Consider the following 22,648-nt stretch of genomic DNA (forward strand, 5'->3'; position numbering starts at 1 on the left):
CTCCAATTTATTCTGTATTTTACTTCTAATTTGCTAGGCAGTAGAAAGTCAGAAAAATTAAGGCTTTTAGAGTTCTCCACAATAAGTGTAAACAGGCCCAGGGTGAGCGCCTGAGTAAACTGCATGAGCTCTGGTTCCTATTTTGGGTCCTAAAAGTTTTATTCTTAGCAACAGTATTGCTCACTTTCTGGTTGGTAATGGTGTTTCTAATAGCTGAGGTTGCTGAATAAATTTCAGATAACGAAATATTACTATATCTGAGAATCTCAGCTTTACCAACTAATACTCTTTATTCCCTGAACCCATACATTTATTTCCTAAATGTATTAATAAGCTTTTTTGGGTGTGTACTTGACTTTATATGTCATATCTCGGAGAGTAATGTTTATAGCCAACAAAATTCAACAAATTCTGCAAATTGAAACCTTTCTTCTTGATAAAACTCTCCCATTGATTTTTTTCAGAAAGAACCCTTCTGGAATTACAGTCATGTCATGAAATTTTCTTCTGTATTGGACACATTAAATTGATCAAATCAAATATTTTTTCTCAGGATGAAGGAGTGAAGTTAGAAAAGTTAAAGAAAATGGTTATGAAATGTTAAAAAATTACAGAGCTATAAGATAAAATTAGATGGTCAAGGAAAGATCAAAGCAAAAGAGATATTGTTGATTAATGGTACAAATACTGACCACTTAAGCACAAACTCATAGATCTTAGTAGAGTTTCTTTTGCCTCCTATACTTGAAAAATGTCCAGGAGGCTTTAGAGGAAAGGTTTCCTTGGGAAGGTGCATTCCAGTTTAACCTCTTATACTAAGTCTCATCACTAAGCAGGCGCTCAGTTTTTGAAAGTGTAATTAGAGATACTTTATAGGCACAGTTATGAAACTAAACCAATCCCTACTAGCTCTTTAATTTGAGTAAACAAGTCAGTCCTTTTCCTGCAGAAAGGCTACCTGCTACCATGACCACCTGAAATGTTTCGGCAATTTCCTACTGAGAAAAATCCTCCTATAATTTCCTTTTCACTTATGACCATGCAAAAACACCTGCGCTTTCACTAGCATACTGCTCATTTTCATTTGAAATGGCCATATTTGTTTAACTTATGTCCTGGATTTGAACCTACATCATTTTCTCCTTTGATGTGAAGTTTCCAGAGGCCAGAGGTCATGTCCACTTGAGTTGTTTCATAGAGTGTTTAGCAGGGTGTTGCCTTCAATTATGTTCTCAATGTTCTTTTGTTTATCTGCTGGAACCTGCTATTCCTCCCGCAAGACTCACCTTGGTGAAGTCTTCTCTGACCTACCTTTCCCTATCTTGATGCTTCTGTAGAATCTCAACATATTTCTAGAATTAGGTTTATATGCCTATTGCGACCGATTAGAAATGGGCTGTGTCTTACTCATCTTCATTTTCTTGTGGTGTCTAGCTCAGGGCTTGTCATTCAGCCACTGAATGTCTGACAAAATGAATAAATGAAAGTTACTCCTAGAAGTAAGAAACAACTTATGAATGCTTGTGATAACCATTGATCTTTACATTATATTAAGAGGGTTTTTTTGTTCTTTTAGTAAATCATTGCTCTTGCAAAAAAAAAAAAAAGCTACAATGGCATGTAGGATTTAGACTCTTGTAAACTCTACCTACAGGGTATTTGACTGCTCAGTTGTTCAGCAGATGTTTGGAATAAATAGTAAATCACAGGCTCTTCCTCAGGGAGTTTGACAGTTAGTCACATAACCTATAGAAATATATTCTTAGCATTTAAGCAGTTACAGGAGGGGCAAGAGAGTTGGCCAGAATTTGAACTTGAAAAAGGGAAACTCTACCAGAGGCTTAATAATGGGATGGACTTAATTAGGGGATTTTATTTGAAAAAAGTGGATCTTAAACGACAAACGCAGTGAGGGGCAGAGCACAGTGTGGCATGGTGGGTTGGAAATTGTTTCATGCATATGTGATAGCTTTGACCAAGGGTTGTAGCCAAGAGAGAAAGGAATGCAAACTGAGTTCTCTTCTGATCCTTTTGTTCTTGGCTTAAATGTCATTCCTCAGCACTTCCTGACCATCCTATAGTTTCCAACCACCACTCCTCATGGCTTCATAGTTTTATGTATTTCATAGCACTTAACTCTGCTTGCCATTATGTATTTATTTACTAGATTATTGCCTGTGTCCTCCAATAGATTGCAAATTTCTTGAGTGCAGAGACCACATATTCTGTATTTATTACATATATTCATCATTGTATAATGTGATTAGAAAGCAGTGAATAAATATTTATTAAATAGTAGACAAACAAATGAATGACTGAAAAGTACCTATACAAGGATGTTTAGCCAGGTTAGAGTACAGACCAGGTCAAGGTGAGCGGGTCCAATGAGGCCAGAAATACAATCTTTTGAGGCATTTGTCAGAGGTTTATATTTGAGGCAGCAAGTTTACACAGAAGTCAAAAGATGTGGATTCCAGCTCCAATTGCCAGTATGTATAATCATTAATCACTAAACTTCTCTAAGCCTGTTTTCTCATCTATGACACAGGAGACTCAGACTAGGTGATCTATAACATGCTTTCCAGTTATGCATTGCATGTATTATTTATTGAGCATGTACTATGTGGACTGTATTATGTTGCATGATTTTTAAAAACTCAAAACCTATTCATAGTGGAAGATGAATGGGATAAGAGAAGTATGCAAGTGGTTTTACTATGGCACCCTATTTAAGTGGAAAAATTGAGGCAAAATTTTGTAAGTCAGACTCTGAGAATATATTCTCAGAGCTTGAAAATACAATAATGTGGTCAAAGCAGGGGCAAATATGATTTTAACTGTGGCACATAAAATGTGAAAGTCATAAGAGAATGAAGGTCTATAATGGGGTTAAAGAAACTAAAAATTAAGTGATGAGGTGGAATGGAGGAGTTCAATGATGGAGACAGAGAATAGAAAGACTGAAATACTCTGATGGAACAGAAACTTCTCATTAATCTCCACCCCAATCTTTGGACCATGCTGATGGGACACAACAAGGTCCACGGTAATGGGCAACTGCACATAGAAGGCAAGGCAGGAGACCAGAAAAATATAACTTTCTGCTATGTGCCAGGTCTTTTGTTTGTCTTGTTTACCACTGTATCCCAGAACTCAGCGTCGCCTTTGGCTCATAATATTTTTTTTTCAAATAAATAAATCAGGAGAACCTATCCATTATGAGCACTTTTTTTTTTTTTAATAAATTTATTTTTTTATTGTTTTATTTATTTTTGGCTGCGTTGGGTCCTCGTTGCTGCGCGCGGTCTCTCCCTAGCTTCGGCGAGCAGGGGCCACTCCCCGCTGCGGTGCGCGGGCCTCTCACCGCGGCGGTCCCCCGCCCTGCTGCGGAGCTCAGGCTCCAGGCGCGCGGGCCTCAGCAGCCGTGGCACACAGGCCCAGCAGCTGTGGCTCGCGGTCCCCAGAGCGCAGGCTCAGCAGTTCTGGCGCACGGGCGCAGTTGCTCCGTGGCATGTGGGATCTTCCCGGACCAGGGCCAGAACCCGTCCCCTGCGTTGGCAGGCGGACTCCCAACCACTGGGCCACCAGGGAAGCCCCCCATTATGAGCACTTTAACGGAGTCCCTAAGGCATTGACTAGGCACTGCACACCTGTGTGGTGAATTAATGATAAAAAAAAGAAAGAAAGATAAAATTTCCATCATGTTCTCTTAAAATAATTGTAACATCTTTAAAATATGCTTGGTTTCAGGTTAAAGTAACCCATATATGTACTGAGTAATTAAAAATCCTAGAGTCTGTCAACCCTTGACTGATGGTAATTACAATAGCTTGGTTAGGTAATTACAATAGCATAATTGGCCATTATTGCAGGGAAAAAAAACAACCCTAAAAAGTGTGTTCCAGTGCTTCACTGTCTTGGTCTTAGAATGTTTAAGTAAAGATTACAGTGTTTTGGTGTTTTTTTTTTTTTTTTTTTAATGTGTCAGTGTCATAGATTATGAAAGCTTATGATTACTAACTTCTTCACTATTTATATATAAAATAATTTTACTTATATAAAAAAAAGAGTCTGTCAACCCTACTGGAAGAAATGAGCATCATCTTATTTCTAAAACAATAACCCTCCAATAATCTCTATAGAAAGCAATTCAAGAGAAGCATTAAGTTGTTCAGTGTGAATTTTCTTAATAAGTAATGCTAAGATGTTTGCCAACTTCAACACCAGAAAAACATTTAAGGTTTACTGTTAAGGTTCATTTCATTGGTCTAGTTCCTAACCATTCAAAGAGTTTCCAAAGACATTCACCTCATAAGACAGTTTGTTTTGGGCCAAGCAGAGTTATTTGTTTTGTACCAAATTTTCCTCTGTTACTTTGTGCAGTGATGGGCTTCATTAAGTTACCCATTATATTGCAATGGAGCATCTTGCATCACTTAGTGTTTATTGAAACACTGTGTTGTGTGTGGGCGGTTTATGGTTACGATAGAAAAGCTGTGTTTCTGCTTCCAAATCAAAGGGAAACATGTAATACTTGAAGTTGCATTTGTAGCTGCAGGGATGGACCGTTTGCAGTATTTTGGACAACGACAAATTTTGTAAGAAAGTCAAACGGTCACTTGCGGTGGGAGGCACGGTGGGGGAGAAACTGTCTACACTGATGAGAGAAGAATGCGTCAGCTGTCTTATTGTCTTGTTCGATTCTCTTCTAAGAATGGAAGAACTAAATTTTCATCTGCTCTTCTTTGGGTTAACTGGTTCTAGGTATTCATGATGGGAGACAATCTGAACAGGGGTGCATCAGCATGGGGGTGAGGATGGAAGCTACCTTTCCTCTAGCTCCCTGCTTCCTGGTAATCAGCATAACACTGATTACTGAAATGGCTTGGTCTTTCTGCCCCTGCCCTTATTCCTCTTCAAGATGGGAAGTGGGATTTATCTATCTGGCAAGTATGTGAGCCAGACTGGGTCTATGTAGCTCAGGCTCTGTCCTTTCCTGTGCTTAAAACAAGATATCATGACTCCCAGGCCAGGATTCTTTCTATTGGGCAGTTATGTTGGCATGTTCTAAGGCTATGGTCCTCAAACTGGACAGTGCCTCAGAATTCCCCAGAGGACTTGTTAAAAACACCGGTTTCTAGGTCCCACACAGAATTTTTAAAGGGGTGAGATATTTCTAGCAAGTTCCCAGATTATACTGATGCTGCTGGTCCTGGGATTGTGCTTTGAAAACTGTTCTAAGATATAATAAATGATTTTGTCCTTGCTTCATTAGCAATTCATTTCACTTGCCAGATAAAGTAAAAGCAAAAAGAGAAAGTGCTGGAAAAAGATTTTAAGAAAGATGAAGAAATGGTTGTAGAAATACTTTGATACCTTTGGAAATTAGACTCAAGCATGGGTCAGTTTTAGGTTTATTTTATAAAGACAAAGATATTATGCTATGGTAGTTTTCTTGTTAGTCATCACCAGAAGAATAACTACTTGTTTAGGGAAGCTTGTATTTGCTCATGAAAATGGCAGTAGGTATGGAAACCAAGCACATCTAACCATGCATTCCAAACTCTCATCTTTGGAGAGGGTATGATTGAAATCCAACCTAGTTAGCTAGGTGGACCCAAATTTAAAAAAAAAAAAAAGGAACACCCTCAAAAAAATATTCAAAGATTGATACTTCTAGGGGAATGCTATCTGCCTAAGAGGATAGTTATTTGCATAAAAGAAGGATATGCAGTAGGCTTCATTTATACCGTAAGTTCTACTTATTAGATATAGGTGAAGCTTTAAGATATAACTGTCTCAAAATTTAATTTACATATAATTGCATTTAGGATCATGAAAGAGTTATACATCTCAGGTTTCTAGGAGCCATGAGAATCCAGTATCAACTTGCACTTTTTAATCTTATTGATGAAACAGATCAAAAAAAAAAAAATGAAGGGTTTTCTCTACCTAAGCACAAGAAGTAAGGCACCTCCTTTTTGAGGGCTACATTGGACGAATTTCTTAGAAAACAAAAGAGAACAAAAGCAAAAACTGCTTCTGAGTTTTCTAAAATTGTGAAGAGCGCCTCCCACAGTACACTCCGCTGCATTCGGCTCTAGAGCGGCTCCAGGCAAAAATGGCTCTGGTGGCGTCAGAATCAGTTGAGTTGGGAGATGCCCATAGTTATCTCCTTCCCAGGAACTGAAACGCCTCGCTTCTCCACGACCCTCTTGAATTACTTAATCCTTGCATCATTTTTCAAAGTTTAAGGCATCTGAACAACGTTATAAACTTTCCTAAAACCTGAGATTACTCCTTACCCTGCCTCAGCCTTCCACAGCACCTGCAGGGGGCAGTGTCCCAACCAGAAGTTCAAGAACATGAATGAGTGAACATCCCCAAGGATAAATCAGACAGGAGCACACCTCCCGGTGAAATGGAAAGGCAACTAACTATGACCCAGGACTTCCTCTTGCTAATGTCTTCTCTAAGAGAAAAGATTATGGGACACAGCATTTTAAATTTCAGCATTGTGTTGTGCTTTGCTTCTTGATTTGAGCATTTATTCAAAAAACAGGTTTTACATGTCTAAAAAATCTAAGGCTAATAAGTTCAGAAAAATGCTATAAACAGTCATGATTTTGTCCACATGGAAGATAATATTTTGTAATTTATTATCAAAAATACTATAGGATGCTATCCAGCATATTTTTGGCCTTTTAGCTTTAGTAACAGAGTAAGCCGATACTGTCCAAGAATAGTTTACAGTAGATGTTGGAAAGAACAGAGAACTTGGAGTCCATTTAAAGGATTCAAAAAATTCTCTAATATGATTCTTGCTACATTTTAGAGCCAGCATTTCTTTCCCCTGTGAAAATGAACCCACGATTTTATAATGTATGCTATTGGGAAAGTATGAATCAATTGATAGACTTTGAAATAAGAACATAAGGAGAAAAACAGTCCACAGTTTTTATTTGATGATGCAAACATATAATATACTGTATAACTTAGTCTCTGAGATAAGTGCTAATATAACCTACCTTGCCATACTTTCCTTACTTTATTTTAAATATCTGACTTGGATTTCACCCATAAGGATGGTACTGATAAACCCACTTCTGTGGCTGCAGCAAAAAGGCAGCTTAAGGGATGATTTGCCCACATTAAATCTGCTCAGTTTATGAGCTGTAAAAAGAATTAGCCAGGCAAGGTTTTCAACAGAACAGAACAAGAGAGAAAGTGTGTTTAAACTATTTCTTAAAATACACTAAATATTGGGCTAATTCTAAAAATAAACTTTGATTAAACACCAAACATCAACACATTTTGTTTTCTTTCATTACCTCAATAAGCCCTGTTTCTGTGCTAGGTGCTGTATTAAGAGTTAGAGGTACAGAAATAAAGACAGTCGCTGCCCAGGAGTTTCTACTTGAGCTTGGAAGAGAGACAAGTAAACAGTGTCCACAGTTGGGTAAGTGCTACGGCAGGATTATGCCTCAAGAGTTTCAGGGACACCTGGAGTCTTAGCCTGGGGATGGAAAGAGGTTGGAGGGTTGGAAGGACTTGAAGAAAACAAAACAAGTTGAGGGGACTGGCATTCCAGGAATAGGAGATAGCATGTATGAAGGGGAAAAAAGCTAGAAAAAGTACTGTCAGTTTGAGAAATCAAGTATTGTCTTACTCTTTAGCACAAGTGGCAAAATTACTTGTTTTGCTCCAAGTCCTAATTCATAAAACAAATATCTTTTGGAGGGCTTTTAGTTGTTTTAAAATATGATTCCTAAAAAGCATTACTTCTGAGATTAATTTTTATATTTTAGCCTCTGTACTGTATCACTGACGACAGATAAGTTGGGTAGAGAAAAAGACTAAAAGGTATGCAAAGAAGCAGAAGGTTAAGAGGAATATAGTGATGAGAAAACTACATAGAGAGAGAGGATGTGGTTTTTAAAGAGATTTACACGCACATGGCTATTGAATGAAGTTAGGCAGTGTCCCCTTGGAAGACTTTCTCTCTCTCTCTCTCTCCCCCTCCTTCCCTTCCTCCCTTCTCTCTCCCTCTCTCTCTCTCTTTTTCAAGAAATGCCCAAAGAGATCTAAGAACTTACATGCTGTATGTAGAAACCTACTCCCATTGATGGTAGCTGGGGTAAAACTATTTCTAACCCTCTTCATCTTCTTCTGTCCTCTTCTCCCTGCCCTTCCCCTCACTCCCACCCCAGGCACCAGGGGAAGGGGTTGGCCAACTCAGACATTTGGGGGAAGGAGGAGAAGTTGGGAAGGAGGTGCTAAGGACTAGCTACTGGGAGAGGCAAACTTCTACTTCTGAGATGCACATTCCTTTGTCATCTCAAGTCAGGGAGAAGAAGCAAAACAAGCAAGGATGGGGAGGGAAAAGGCAACACTGGATCTCTATAAGAAAGTGTAAAATTCACCTCTGCTTTGGAAAGGTGGAAAAGACCTTTTGCCCCTTTCTGATAGAGAGCAAGAAGCTTTTGGGCATGATATCTGACTTGGGGCCTTATCTCAAAGAGGGTAAATATGTAATTAGGAATACTGATGCAAAAGTTAACTTTCCAATTCCTCTTATTTTTGTAAGAACAACAACAAGAGAAAACTGAGCACAGGGAATTTGAAGACTTACAGAAGATTTACGTTGTGCCAGCGTTTCATTTCTGCCTGACCTGTGATACCCGGTGAATTAAAAGGCCAGTTTTAAATGCACCACGTGGTATTTTTCCGGTCACTCATATCAGTCCGAGTGGAAAAAAGGGAGACAAGTTACCGTTTACTAATTAGAATCCCAGTGATTAAAAAAAAAAAAAATTCCAGCAGGAGGAGCTCTAACATGCCTTAGAGTTCAAATTTTAAAAACAAAAAAGTTGAAAGCAAACAGAAAAACAGAGAGGCGGTGTGCCTTGCAAGCTGCCATGTCAGTGAACAAATATGTGACCGAGTCCAATTAAATGCTTAGTGCGAAGCCAAGTGATGATACTGGTGGAGACAGAACGGCCCACATTTTCTCCCTTCCACGAGTCTCCTCGTTCTGATGCAGTTAAACTGGGAACGGATCTGCGGTGTTAGCTCTTACAAAAGAGGGAGCGAAAGGCTGCTTTCTGGGCAAGTCTAGAAGTTATTCTTTTTCTCTTGAAGTGTCATATTGTTGCTAAATGAGTCTTTGATGCCGGCTCAAAAACCGCATTTTAAAATGAAATTTTCATTGGTGTCTGAAGGCACTATGAAAACTCCTGTATGTTCGTCTCCTTTACTCAGTGGCTTGTTGGGTGTTTTTTTAAAATGAGGGAAATGCTGTGTTTGTAAAAACTGGTGCTAAAAGGGCAAGGACTCATATGTCCCCTGGCCCATGTAAGGAGTCTGCAGAAAGAATTAGAGCTTTCTAACACACTCACATACATCAACTGGAATACAAAGAATTTACTCAGGAAAACAGTGAGAAGTATATGAATTTAACAGTTACCAGATTTTTAGGGTAAGCCTTTCCATTTTGGACAGTGTTGTGGGAGAGGAATGGATGAGTGGGCGTACAGTATGATCAGAATTACTTAACCTGAAGGAAAGTTTCAACCAATCCCTTTTAATCGCTCGCCAACAAGAAGTCAAACTTTGTTTTACACCTTAGTGGTATGCCCACATTTAAAATTTTTATATAAGCTCCTACAGAAAATTTAACTAGACCAATTCAGACCAAAAGTCACTAAATAAAGCTAGTCTAGACAGAAAAATCTATGAAAACCATATGTCTTTTAGGCATCTGTCTTACAAAAACTGCCATCATCTTGGAGAAATAGTTCACAAAATATGCTTTTAGGAAAACACTACTGTAACGACCATGGGAGCTGTGCTTAAGAAGATGGCTGGACTTGGAGAGAGTAAAGCCAGAATGTTTACAAATGAAAGGCTCTCATTTCTACATATATCTGTCTGTAAATATCACTGAGAAGATGGACAAAGGCAGGTGTAATTTATATTTCCACTGTTCTAGAAGGGATCAAAAAAGTTTACAGTTTTGTTCCTCCACATCCCCACAGAATGTTAGACCAAGGGACCTCAAAGCAACTCTATTCTCACTCGCAGAAAACTGTTTTGAATAATGTTGTACATGGATGAGGCCAAAGAACCAGAACATTTTCTTCTGATTATTACCTCATCCTGCCGGCCTGCCAAACACAGCTAGAAGGCAGGTGTCAGACAGAAGTAACCAAAGGAAGACTGTCCTGTATAACTGGGTGTAGGGCCCAACTGACAGACAAGGGGAATCAGAAGGACTGGGGTACAATGCAGGAGTGCAATGAGAATGCAGTAAAGAGAAATGTCCTAAAACCTTGCCTTTCCGATTTAACATTGCTTTCTGGACTGGAGACAACGTTCAGTGCTACCTTCCTTATTCTAGCTTCATATTTTTGTACCTCAAAATGCACTTTAATAAGTGGTATGAAATCTATAGACAAAAACAGAAAAGTTAACTCTAATAATAAAAATGACATCATTTTGACAGAAACCTGAAGAGTCTCTGGAGATTGTGAAAGTATTTGTAAATTGCAAAGATCCCTTGTGACTGTCAAGAATATTTTGCTGAGACTTCTTGCTCTACAGGGAAGGGAACAACACAGTAACAATGGTCATTGGTATGAGTGCCCCATGTGTTGTTCGGACACCTAGAAGACTGGATAAACACTATATATCAAATAGAAAAGGTCCCGGGTTGAAGGAGGCGAGTACAGTAAAAAAAAAGAGGGAAATCTACAAGGTGGCATCAATCACACACCAAAGTTTTAAGCAAAAGCAAGAAACACGATTTCAACATGTTTATTCAAAGATATGGTGCTTTAAAATGAGTTTTCAAATACTCATTAGTTTTCGAGTATTAAGATGGTAATGGGGTAGAGTGTTTGAAATATTAAAACAAATCAAGCAATCATATCAACAACCCTCATTACAGATCCCTAAACTGAACTGTAGAGCATTTAAGTAGGTTAATCAAATTCTACTGATGAATCACAGGGATTTTTATGGTCCATTAATTTCAGTCCTGGGTGTTCTGATACTACTATTGTTAGAGCTAAAACTGTGAGTTTGCTTTCTTTCAAGGGCTATGTACAGTATGGATTTTATTGTGACCTTAGACCCAGATACGTGCAGGGAAATTACTGCAGTGGTTTCTCAGTTAACACATTTACTCATGTTTCCTTAATTTTCCACCCCAAGAGGCAATAATTAATGTAGAATTGGCCTCACACGAAGTTTTATTATTTTAGTTATTAAAATATTTTCCAATACTACTAAGAAGAAGAAATTCTAGTTGTTTTAAAAATAAGTAGACGTTTTCCTCAGTTTTTATAGCTTTCCTCCATGAATGGTGGTCTAAAGGCAAAGCAGTGTGCAGACTTTCTGGCGGAGACCCTTGAACACGAGACTAGGAGGAGATTTATTTGAGGGAAAAACTTCATTCACTTTTAAAACTGGCTTTGAGAGCAATCCTAATATAAAGTTAAAAAAATACATGTGGTACAGAATATATCTTACATAATTATCCATTCCCAAGTGGAATAATTCCATTTTAGGTTCTTGGGCTGCAAAATACCTTTAAAAAGGCTTTCCTATCTCCTACTCTCATAAAAGGTCTCATTCTAGATGAATGCAAAATATAATGAAATTTAGATAAGGCTGATCATGAAAATCTGAAACCTAATACAGGTAGTATTTACATGGTGGAGGCAACTGGTATATTTGATTGTAAAATAAGATTATTTTCCAAATCATATTCAAAGCCACCTGAGGTCTCCTTTCTCTTGGTTTTCAACATTGCCATAGAAGCTTGGGGATTCACTTGTGGTTGTATATCTAGTTGGTGGTTATCTAGTCTTTAGCTTTTCTCTGTCTCAGTTGGTTCATTAGCCTTTCTACAAAAACAAAACAAAACAAACAAAAAAAACAGGAAAGGGATGAAGCATATTTCTAAATTTTATATTAACTTGCATATTTACTGGGTTCCCATAATAGCAGCAAGAACAGTATTATCCTGTTTTTCAGTGTTTAAACTAATCCCAATGGGGGAAAATGTTGACTTCATAAAGATTTGGAATTCTCCACGTGTCTGAGCAATTAAAATCAAGAAGGCCTGGCCTTGTCATTGACCATGAATGATCGAGAATTTTGCTGTTTGCCATTTTGATTAAGGATTTTTTTCCTGATCCTTGGACGGAATGTGTTCTTTCTACAATTCATGTGAGCAGATAATTTTGACTGGAAAACAGGAGTGGACATTTCCTGGTGTTTATGGGAATGGTTAAAAAATAATTTCAGATATTAGAGCACTTGTTATTTGCAGGTTTGCCTATCATGTGGCTCTGATGCCTGAAAAGTAGCCAGAAAGAAAAGAAAGTACTGTGCCATGCTGAGGCTGCCTCAGTTCCTTGTGGCTTTGGACTTTGGCCTCTGTAGGAATTGTATTTCTGGTCAGAGTTGCCATATGATCTAAACTTCACCTAAATACCGGTAATGCGGCATCAGTACACATGCAGATTCTTGCAAACTCAATGCATTTCCAACACCCTGCCCCCCATCCCCTGCATTTAAAAATACTGGCCAGACCAAAAGTGTAATATTCTTTTGGAAACAGCATTTGGTAAGCCAGGTGGATTTCATTTGGCAACTAAAGGGTGTAAGTATGTGTTTAGATTCAGAGGTTCCCCTAGACAACGGTTACAATACGTTGGCTAGAGTAAGCTAAAGGTTTTAACATTGGGCATTTAAAAATTCTATGTTTAAGCAGCAATAAAGTTATGACAAGCAGACAAAAGCCATCAAACCCTCAGTTAAATCCTCAACTCCTTTCTCATTCTGCTGGAGGGAGGCATGTAAAGCACATTCTGAGTGAAAGATGCAGCATTTACATTTTCATGTTTAATTTCCTGGCTATTTATCGGCTAAAGCAGCTCTAGTAAGCTAAATTTCACTTCTAATTTTTCCTCGTAGCTGATAAGTCACAGGGAGGAAGAGGTGTCCAGCAGCTCATTCTTGGAGTTTGCTGCTTATATAAAATTTAGAGGTGAAAGAGCCATGGATCATGTTGTGCCACGAATCTCTCAAGTCATTGAAAAACATGCCATCTGACCACAACTGCCGGAAAATGAAGATTTTCCCTGTAAAATCATTCTTTTCTTACAGTGAGGGAGACAAAAGAGGGCAGTGATGAAACAGAAGTACTAGCTTGTGTGCGTCTACAAGACTGTGGGTCTGCTTACACTGGGCAGAATTCTTTTCTCTGAGCTGACATCAACTCGTATATAGGAACATTCAGCAGATTCCAGCTGGTGACAGTTTGCTGCTGACTGGCTACAGGAAGAATAATAATTATTGGCTGTGTGTTTTTCACTGGTCAGTGGCTCTTGTGCCAGACTCCCTCCCGTCTTGGCTGTCTTCCTCAATCAGGTGAAACCAGGGGCAGGATTAGGTACCCTGAAACTCAGAAAGGCTTTCCCTACACTGTTGAAGCTTAGCAATTTAGAGCGCCAAACGAGAACAATGACAGAGCTATTTGCTATTATTGGTCGTGGGACGTGGAAGCAGTTGTTCCCTTAACTCAATGCCAGTTAGCACAGGGCTGGTATGGTATATGGTATATTGTTATATTTACTGCCCTGCTGCCTGTCTGCATTTCTGATGTTTGTACTTTGCCTCATGTAGATCCTTTCTTACTTTCCGTTTTCTTGTACCCTCCCGCACCATCAGATGTTTGGAAAAGTAAGATAAGGGGCACATTGAAAACTGAAAGGCAATCTGAAATCTACCTTGACACATCTGCAAAGCTCCCAAATTCCTGGGCCTTGCCTAAACAGACTGCCAGTCATTCTGGACTGTGGCGGGATGGAGATGTTTGTGTAAAGTAGACTCAAGTTTGCTATACCCAAGAAGGAAACCACCAGGCTAATTTTACTTCCACTTGAACCAGAATGAAACCAAGACCTGAAGAATGAAAACCTTTGACATTAACCATTGATTCACTTCAGTGAATTATTATGTTACAACCAGAATCACTGTGGCATTTGAATGATTTTGATGAAATATCTAATTGTGGGGCTCAGATTAAATTGCACGTTTTTCTTTAGTGAGCAGCTTGTGGCCAAATTCCCATTTTCATTACAATATGTTAAGCATCGTGACAACTCATGTTAAACCTGCAACAAATTATTAATTACATTTGGGATTTCTGTAACTAATTTTGTTACATAGTAGCCTCATGAGATGCCTTAAATATTAAGAATCAGAAAGAACGCCTCAAAGTTGTTTCTATTCTCAGCAATTATACTTTGTAAAAATCCTTGCTTGACTTTTAAATCCAGTTGCTAAATATAAAAACTGTTCCCTGAAAAATCAGAACACCTAATCATATTTTTATTTGTTTGTTCTTTAAAGGAGAAGGATGTCGAGGAAAATAGAAAGCTCATGGCTGAAATCAGAAATCACAAGATGAATTCATCACTTGTCCAAAGACACTCAGCTGCTAAAAGAAGTCGTACTTTTAGAGGGCTGTTGAGGAGGAAGTAAGTCAGGGTGTTTCCAGTACACGACTGCTGGGGAGTCAGACAGGCTAGTCCCACAAGTCGCTTAACTGTCCGTGAACCCTGAGCCCACAACTTCAAGGCTCGGCAGCTTCATCCTTCATGGCACCAAACCTTGATATTAGGGATGCAAAGACACACTCATAAGAATCATGGGTTTGCTCTTACTCAAAATTCGGGGGACTGGCTGAAAACAAAACAAAACGAAACAAAACAGGGAGACCTTATCCCTAGGTGAAAGGGATTCTGTGTTAGCTGCCAATTAAATCAACATATAAAATACGTAAAAGAGATATGGTACAGAAGAGCATCAGGGTCAAACATTTAAAACCAGATTAAACTAAATTGTAAAGAGAACCAAATGGCTTTTACCTCTGTAAAGAGAACATGAATGCATGGATTGTCTCTTCATGTAGAGAAACTGATGTACCTTTTGCCATGGTTGGTTGAGTAGTAAATTACTGAGAATGGGGGGCTGTGATGAGACTCTCAAAGTGTGCATGTCAAGTCAGGGAAACTTTATAAGTCATGGAAGGAGCATAAGTGGGAGGCCCTGGGATAATCTTGATGCTATTCCAGGGCTGTCTCTGCAGTGCAGGGACCCCAGTTTCACCATGGGCCTCACCAGAGACTCTTTCTGTGGAGCATTTCTTGGTTTCCATGCTGTGTTTCTGTCACGTGAATGAGCTGGAGTAAAAGCTAAGTCCTTTCCTCTGATTCACTTTTGTCATTTTTAAAAGACACCATCAGACTTGGTGACAGGGGTGGTTAAAAGAAAGGACTTTTATTTTTCAGAGAAAAATTTTTTTTTAAATATAAGACTGGATGATGAGGTAAATAAAGTTTGCTTTTCCTTGGATAGAGACCCTTCCTCCCACCCTTATCCCCTTTTGACCGTTGCAAAATAGCCTAGTCCAAGGAAAGGGGAGAAGACAAATGAGTGAAATAATGCCAGAGTCGGGCTGTTGCCAGGAAAAACACACTCTGATTCAGTTAATTTGTTCTGTTAATGTCAAAGGCTGTGATTCCCAATTAGCTAATTTTAAGAAGCTGTAACCGAAAATAGCTACATCAGCCCTAAAGTTAGTGTTTGGTGAAGATTAGAATCTTCAAGTAAGAGAATAGGGCCCCTAAAGAGGTACTGATGTCTGTTTAAGATCATGTTGCTCAACAAGGACACGACTGGCTGGGATTTTCCAACTGGGTTTCAGCCGCTTCAGAGAAGTTGATAGAGGTGAGAGGGGAGGGGACACACCAAACATTCTGGCAACAGAAAATGTTCCACAAATCAGATTTGTGTACAGTTAACTTTCTAATGGCAGAAGCATCCATGCTGGTGAGGCTCTTTGGGATAGAGATGCTCCCCTAGTTCAGGAGTTAATTAAAACAGGCATGTAGTGTGCAATATTTCTAGCCCTCACTGAAAGTCTCCATGCACATAAACCAGAACAGCTGGAGCAGCTGAGAAAAACTGGGCCAAAAACCACTCGACCAGCCTCTCTCCTTCCTCTTCCTTTACATTGGAATGGAAAGACATAATAATAATCATTTTTTTAAAAAAGCAGAACACTCATGGTTTCTGTACAATTGCAGGTGCTTTCATTACATCTGAATAGGGTTACAATAAATCTATGCTCTTAAAAGTGAAGATCACAACTTGCTAATGAAATCACAAATTATCCAGAAGAAAACTATGCACAGGCACATGCTGAGTGGCAGAATCTTTTGCCTCTAAAAGTTCAGTTTTTGCCTTTGTAATATTAAAGCCCAACAGGGAGCCGGCGGGACACTGCTTGTGCTGTCTTGTCACGTTATGAGTTTCTGGTTTCAGATAAAAGGGGAGAAAGGGCCTTTAAGAAAGCAAAAAACTGGAGAAAAAATTAAACTTCCTTCTCAGAAACCTAAGGGTTGTTTTTCTGGAGATGATGGATAATGGCATTTCGAGTTATTTTAGTTTTTAATAGAGAAAATGGAGGCAAGTCATGGAGGGAAAAGAGAGTATATAAATAAATGGAACAAGGTGAAGTTTCAACAAGAGCTTCCCTCAACTTTTTCTTTCTTTCTATCTTTGTCTCTCTTTCCTTTTCTCTCTTTCTTTTTTTGAAATCTTAAACCCCATTTCTGGCTTGCATTTGGTAGGATTCCTGCCCTGGCTTTTATTAAAAACAGACTTTACGTGGTCAGAATTCTCCATCTAAAGCTAAACTTTAATAGGCATAAGGATCCTAACAAAGTCTTTCTTGCTCTCTCTCAGGTGACCCCCCCCCTTGTCCCCCCAAGGATTTCCCTCCCAGTGCGCTGAACTGGCGCTGAAACTGGAAGGCTCAGCAAAAACCACCAATTTTCCTCTTTTACTCTGAACCCTCATTTCTGTTTTACTTTTGAGACTCTTTGCAAGGCCAGATCAAGTTAAGTCTGGTTCTAACCTGAGAATAATCCAGAAATTTTGAATAACACGCTGTTGTCCTATAAATTCCCCAAAGCAGGTGCCTGAAACCTGGCAGTTTCCCTTCTCCAGCAGAGGCTCCAGAGCCCGATTCCTGCTGGCTACCTTGTGTGTGTGTGAGCTGGGGAATACCAAGGGCGACTCCACCTGGCTTAACAAATCAATTTAGCATTCAACAGTTATTTCTGAAGGGTATTGGCAAGCCAGCTTATCTGAAACCGAGAGGTAAAGCAGCCAAGCGAGCAGGCAAAGACATGCACTTTCATTCTTGAAGACAGGCGCCACCAGGTTGCTCTAGTTCCTTCTTATAGCTAAACAGACAAAATAGCCGACTTTAAGGCCCCTGTATGGGACTTCCGTCTTCCCACGCTCAACACCCCCGCCCCCCCCCCCCGCCCCGCCCCGCCCCGCCAATGGCCTCCACACCTTCTTGGCACAACTGCAGACCCTTTCCCAGTCAGTTTTAAGTTTCCTAAAACAATAATTTAATCTTGTGTGTAGTGAGGCTCAATGCTGACCTTTATGCTTGTTTACATGGAAGGGACAGTCTTTTGAATACTGCAGTGCAGTGGTTCTCCAGGGGAGGGTTCTCAAGGCTTCTCAACCCTAACCCTAACCTCTCCCCGCATCCCCCCGCCCCTCCCCCACCCCCAGTGTCAATGTCTAGAGACATTCTTAGTGGTCACAACTGGGGGAGTGCAGCCGACATCCACTAGGTAGATGCCAGGATGCTGCTGAACATCCTAAAACGCATAGCACAACGTCCACAACAAAAATGTCAGTAGTGCTGAGGTGGAGAAACCCCGACATGGTTAGGAGACTGCTTGGGATTAAAGCCCAGCTCGATTCGGGCCTGGTTGAGCAGCCTTGGGCAAGTTGCTTAACCTCTGTGCCTCGTCTGTAAAACGGATAATAACCTATCTCATGGGGTTGTTGTGAGCATTAAACAAAAATGTACCTGCAAAGCTCTTAGGACAGTGCCTAGCATACGTTGAGAGCTCAATAAATACTAGCTGTTGTTACTGTTATTATGAGAAATTCAGCTCAGTTCCAAATAAATTATAAGCCAAACCTATTGAGGTTAGAAAAAAAAAATACATAGGTATGAGAGTACATATATCCTCTTTGATGGGGACCAAAATCATGATGGCAGTAACAACCACAGTGCTTTACAGTTTGTGAGACTCTTTCAAATACCTCATCTCATATGATTTGGGCCACACCCTTGTTATGTCTTTATTTCATAGATGAGGAACTCCTGGCTCAGTTAAATGAGTGGCCCAAGGCCTGTGGCAAACCAGGTCTTCTGATTCCACATCTCCTTCTATTCCTTCTACACTTCCCTTTGTTTAGTGGGTTAAGATGCCCCTTCTTCTCTTCATTACACCCAACAGCCTGAAGATCAAAATAAATGTAAGTACTGAAATCAGAGGGTGAGGTGACTCAGGCTTCATGGGTGGGCAGAACTCACTTCTCTTTTTATGGTACCTGCATAGTAAGGTTTTCCTTCATGGAGTATACAAATATTTTAATCCTCTGAATTGAACTTCTAAAAAACTAACTTTTTGTATGGGCTATTTTCTTTCATTTTTAAATTTCTGATGTTGAGGGAAAAAACCCTAATTCCCTCTATTTTCAAAATCTCTAATTAGTATATTGACCATAAATGTATGAAGGTTAGAATATAGCTTCAACTATATGTATACATATTTCAAGTTCTACTTATTTATTAGCTATTTTGTTTCACAGTTAAGCCTGACAATCTGCTTACAAATGCCAAATGTATTATTCAAATGTACAATGTTCTATCTTATATATGATCAGTGACTGCACACAGCAATTATATGCCTGTGTTAAAATTTCTATGCATAGCTTTTTAAAAAACAATCACAGATTAACCAGCCAGATTTTTACTCAGCCTACATTAAAGTTAATAATATTGGGTTTAAGGGTCAAAGTTCAGAGGGCAGATAGATAATATTCCTTGAAGTCAGTGGTTTTCTAGAACTCCTCTGGTAATAGAGAAGGCCAGGCCTTAGCTGGTGATGCTCCTGTGACCTAGGGAGCACACAGCCTGCAGCGACCCAGCCACGGCTCTTTCATTTCAAAGGTCTCCGTCAAATTCTACAAACAGCTGCCAAAACGTCATTCATCTGGACCCAGGTTTCTTTGGTCCCATTTAGTTTGTGCCAGTTGAGAAAGGAGAGGTTTAGGCCATGTACTGGTTTCTAAATGGTGTCACGGGCTCAGCAATCTTCCCATGATACCCCTCCCGGAGGGAAAGCTGAAAACGTGTATGACAGTATCTTTACCATTTTCTTTTCCAAATCAATTTTGTCTGTCAGGCTATGAGAAGAGAACCGATGAGCGTGGCCCTGATTTCGGCCTCGCGTAGAACACTCACCTTGGGACGCTTGGAGGGGCCCTGGTGGGCCGAGACGGAACCTGTGGAGGCGCCCCGAACGAGTCGCTGCTGTTGGGGAAAGGAGGCAACGGGCCAGGCCGGAAGGGCACTGGAGGCGCCGCTGAGTGGGGTCCCGGGGAGGGGATGGCGGGTGCGGGCCCCCGGCCGGACGTGGGCCGCGGGAGGGGCGCGCTCAGCGTCGGCCTCCGCTGAGTGGTGGGGCTTGGAGGCGGGGACCTGGGGGCAGAGACCGACAGCAGTTTGCCCATCCTCCTCTCCGCTGGAATTCATCCTTAAAAAATATTTCATAACTGACTGCTTTTTTAAAAGTATTTTCTGACTAACTCAGACACGCGTTAGGGATGTTAAACGGTATAGAAGGGTAAATAGTGAAAAGAAAGTTTCCTTCCCCTCCCCCCTTGCGCTGTGGCGACAACCAACATCTTTTCCCGGGTATCCTTTTAACTATATTCTACAATACCTTCCCTCTCTCTCTCTCTCTCTCCCTCTCTCTCTCTCTCTCTCTCTCTCTCTATATATATATATATATACATACATTGCTTTTTTGTACACAGCGTTCTACAACTTAACATTTTTTTTTTAAGCTTCACATTAACTGGCCTGTGTTTTCATTTCACTACTTAAAGAACTTACTCTTTTTAATGGCTGTATAACGTTCCAATGTAAGGATATATTGTGCTTGATTTTTTTTTTTAAGTGTAAAGGTTTTTTTTTTAATTATGTGTAACACAAAGTTATTTAAGTCAATAAATTTTTAAGGAATTTCTCATGTTCTGATTCTTTCCACTGCCAATCACCTTAGTTCCTCCAAACTCATAATCTTCAAGATAAAATAGCCCTTTCAAAAAGAAGTTATCATGTGAGTCAGCCCCCAATTCTCTTAGTTGGGCTTCTTTGATCTCCAATGGAGTATGGACACACTTCAGAATTCCCCACCTGTAATCTTTGGGATCCAATTTCCTCAAGCGATTTACTTTAGGACCATGTTTAGGGTCAGGAGATGGATCTGCCTGGTTCTGAATTTGACACCCTCTAAAAATGTATTAGGTTCAAATCATATTCACTCCTAAGCCATCACACCCTAGAACAGTACAGATCATTGGGATATGCCAATACCTAAGATAAAAAGTTTGTTAGGTTTTTCATAGTTTACTTGGCAGCTCTGTCTTGTAGTTCTTTCCCACAGATCTAACAGGTAGTTCTATGAGTAAAGGAAACCACACAGTTAATCTATGAGGCGTCTCCAACGATTTTATGCTTGATTTTGAAAGCGGTTGGGATCATCTGACCTTCTCTCTCGCTCCTGGACTTAAATATCTTTTTTCCTCTTTCTTTAGGTTCATACTGGTTTAGGGAAGCACATTCAGAAAATGACACTGGACAAGCTGGGAGGCCTCCGGTGATGTGGAGCCATCTTCTTACCTGCGGGAATGCTGGATCCAGGAGTCGTCCACTGGCGGCGGTGCGGGCGTGAACGTCGTGGCTGTGTTGATGTCGCCGATGACCACAAGGGCTTCTTTAAGGGCTTGGTACATTCGAAGCATCTCATCCCGGCGCTGAGCCTGCTCGGCAGATTCCTCCATCAGAGTATTTTGGTCCTCTGAAGAATATAACTGTGCTAGGAGCTCAGAATTTATGAAATCTTTAACCTGCCAGGTCACCACAGAAAAGTAAAAAATGGGAATGAATGAGTGATTGAATGATAAACTGGTTCAGAGCCTGTGGACAAAGGCCACAAAAGTCCACTCTGGGAAAAGGGATGCATCGTGCATCTGTTTACGCTTATTTTCTTCATTATCCTCCCAATGCCAATAACAGTTTTCCTCTCTGTTTTATGGCTGTTGACAGTAAAGAAAAACATAGATTAGCTGAAAAAAGGGCCAAACCTCACCATCGCCAGAACAGGGCCTGTTGGCTGTACAAGCATTTCTGCAATGTTGTCTGAGGCTGCTTGGCTTATATATAGACAAGGGAAGGTACCAGGAGGTAAGCAGTGGTATTTTCAATAGGAAACAATGACACACAGAAAACTATGTAATAACACAAGTTATGCCTTCCTTGGTATTCCCAGCCCTTTACCTAGCTTTTACCAAAATCACTGGAATACTATTAAGACCCCAGGTTTCAGTGTTGTCTCAAAAGTGGAATTAGCACCAGTAAGTGAATATTTATTAAATACAGAATCGTATATAATTATGCAAGTTGTTTACAAAAAAAAAGTGATATATTCTCTGCTTTCTAGAGCTTAACAGTGATGAGGACTGACATAAGGGTCCATAGTTAACAGATATATGAAAACAAACTAAAATATGAACAATTTGTATGAGTCTCAGGGGAGGGGCATTTTGTGGCAGGATGAGAATGGAGAGGATGCATATGTTGTGCAGCCCTGAGGGAGAAAGAACCAATCGTTATATTTCATCAAGTCTAAGACACCACTGATTTTAAGACACACCAGTCTTTTATGTGCCACTAAGAAAGAAAAAACACCATCAACTAAACTATGACAGAATGCCAAGATGTCATTGAGTGTAACATGCATCTTCATGTTAGAAATGTTAAATGTGAAAAAAAGTGAATGTGAGAATCAATGAAATCCAATGTGCCTTCACAAGTTATCTGATTTAATTCTCACTGCATACTTATGAAATGTATATTATCCCAATTTTACAGATGAAGGAACTGAATGGACTTCAGAGAGTTTAAGTAACTTGCCCAAAGTCACACAACATTAAGTTGAACCCCAAATCTTCTGACTTGAAGTCCAGTGCTCTTTCCATTAACCCCCTTGCCTCACTTTGAGTGCTTAGAAAAGATAATTTATGTTTAAGCATCATTATTTTAGTGTGGTGCACAAGTATGCCAATTAACTTAAGCCTAGAAAAATAAAGCAACTTGGATTTTTCAGTTTCTCTGTTAAATGAGAAAGCTAGTGCTTATCTAGAGTCACTGGCTCTAAGAAAGGCCAAAGTCCAGTACATTTAATTGTTACTAATTCAAGCAGACAACAGAACACCTGTCAGATGCTCAAAATTCCTGGGTTGTAGTTACATTTGTAACTCAGAGATGACAAGACTCTAAAACACGTAGCTTCACTAGTTTTTAAAGGTATAAAACCATGTAGATAATTCTACTAATCAGAAAATTCAGCTAAATCACAGCTTTGTTGTGGTGAAATAAAAAGTGTTCTCTGCACATATTCTGTAA

General features: G+C 39.8%; 1 protein-coding gene and 1 non-coding gene across 7 annotated transcripts in view; both read right to left on the reverse strand.

Annotated features, from left to right (window-relative positions):
- The window catches only part of DNM3 (dynamin 3), a 572,001-nt gene that overhangs the window by 12,620 nt on the left and 536,733 nt on the right, over nt 1-22,648 (reverse strand). For 2 of the 6 annotated variants that reach the window (XM_061185714.1, XM_061185711.1), the window contains 3 exons: nt 20,864-21,090; nt 19,421-19,657; nt 14,420-14,684 (listed from right to left, as the gene is read on the reverse strand). In XM_061185714.1, the coding sequence (XP_061041697.1) occupies nt 14,648-14,684; nt 19,421-19,657; nt 20,864-21,090 (501 nt within the window). In that variant the 3' untranslated portion in view covers nt 14,420-14,647. Of the gene's footprint in view, nt 1-11,709; nt 11,910-14,419; nt 14,685-19,420; nt 19,658-20,863; nt 21,091-22,648 lie in introns of those variants that run through there. The other 4 variants (XM_061185713.1, XM_061185710.1, XM_061185712.1 and 1 more) reach the window with 3 other exon arrangements.
- Nucleotides 20,602-20,736, reverse strand: LOC133089303 (small nucleolar RNA SNORA18). The gene has a single exon (XR_009700676.1). It is a non-coding gene; the product is annotated as a small nucleolar RNA SNORA18 (small nucleolar RNA).

The sequence above is a fragment of the Eubalaena glacialis genome, chromosome 3 (assembly GCF_028564815.1).
Source record: "Eubalaena glacialis isolate mEubGla1 chromosome 3, mEubGla1.1.hap2.+ XY, whole genome shotgun sequence".
Classification (NCBI taxonomy): domain Eukaryota; kingdom Metazoa; phylum Chordata; class Mammalia; order Artiodactyla; family Balaenidae; genus Eubalaena; species Eubalaena glacialis.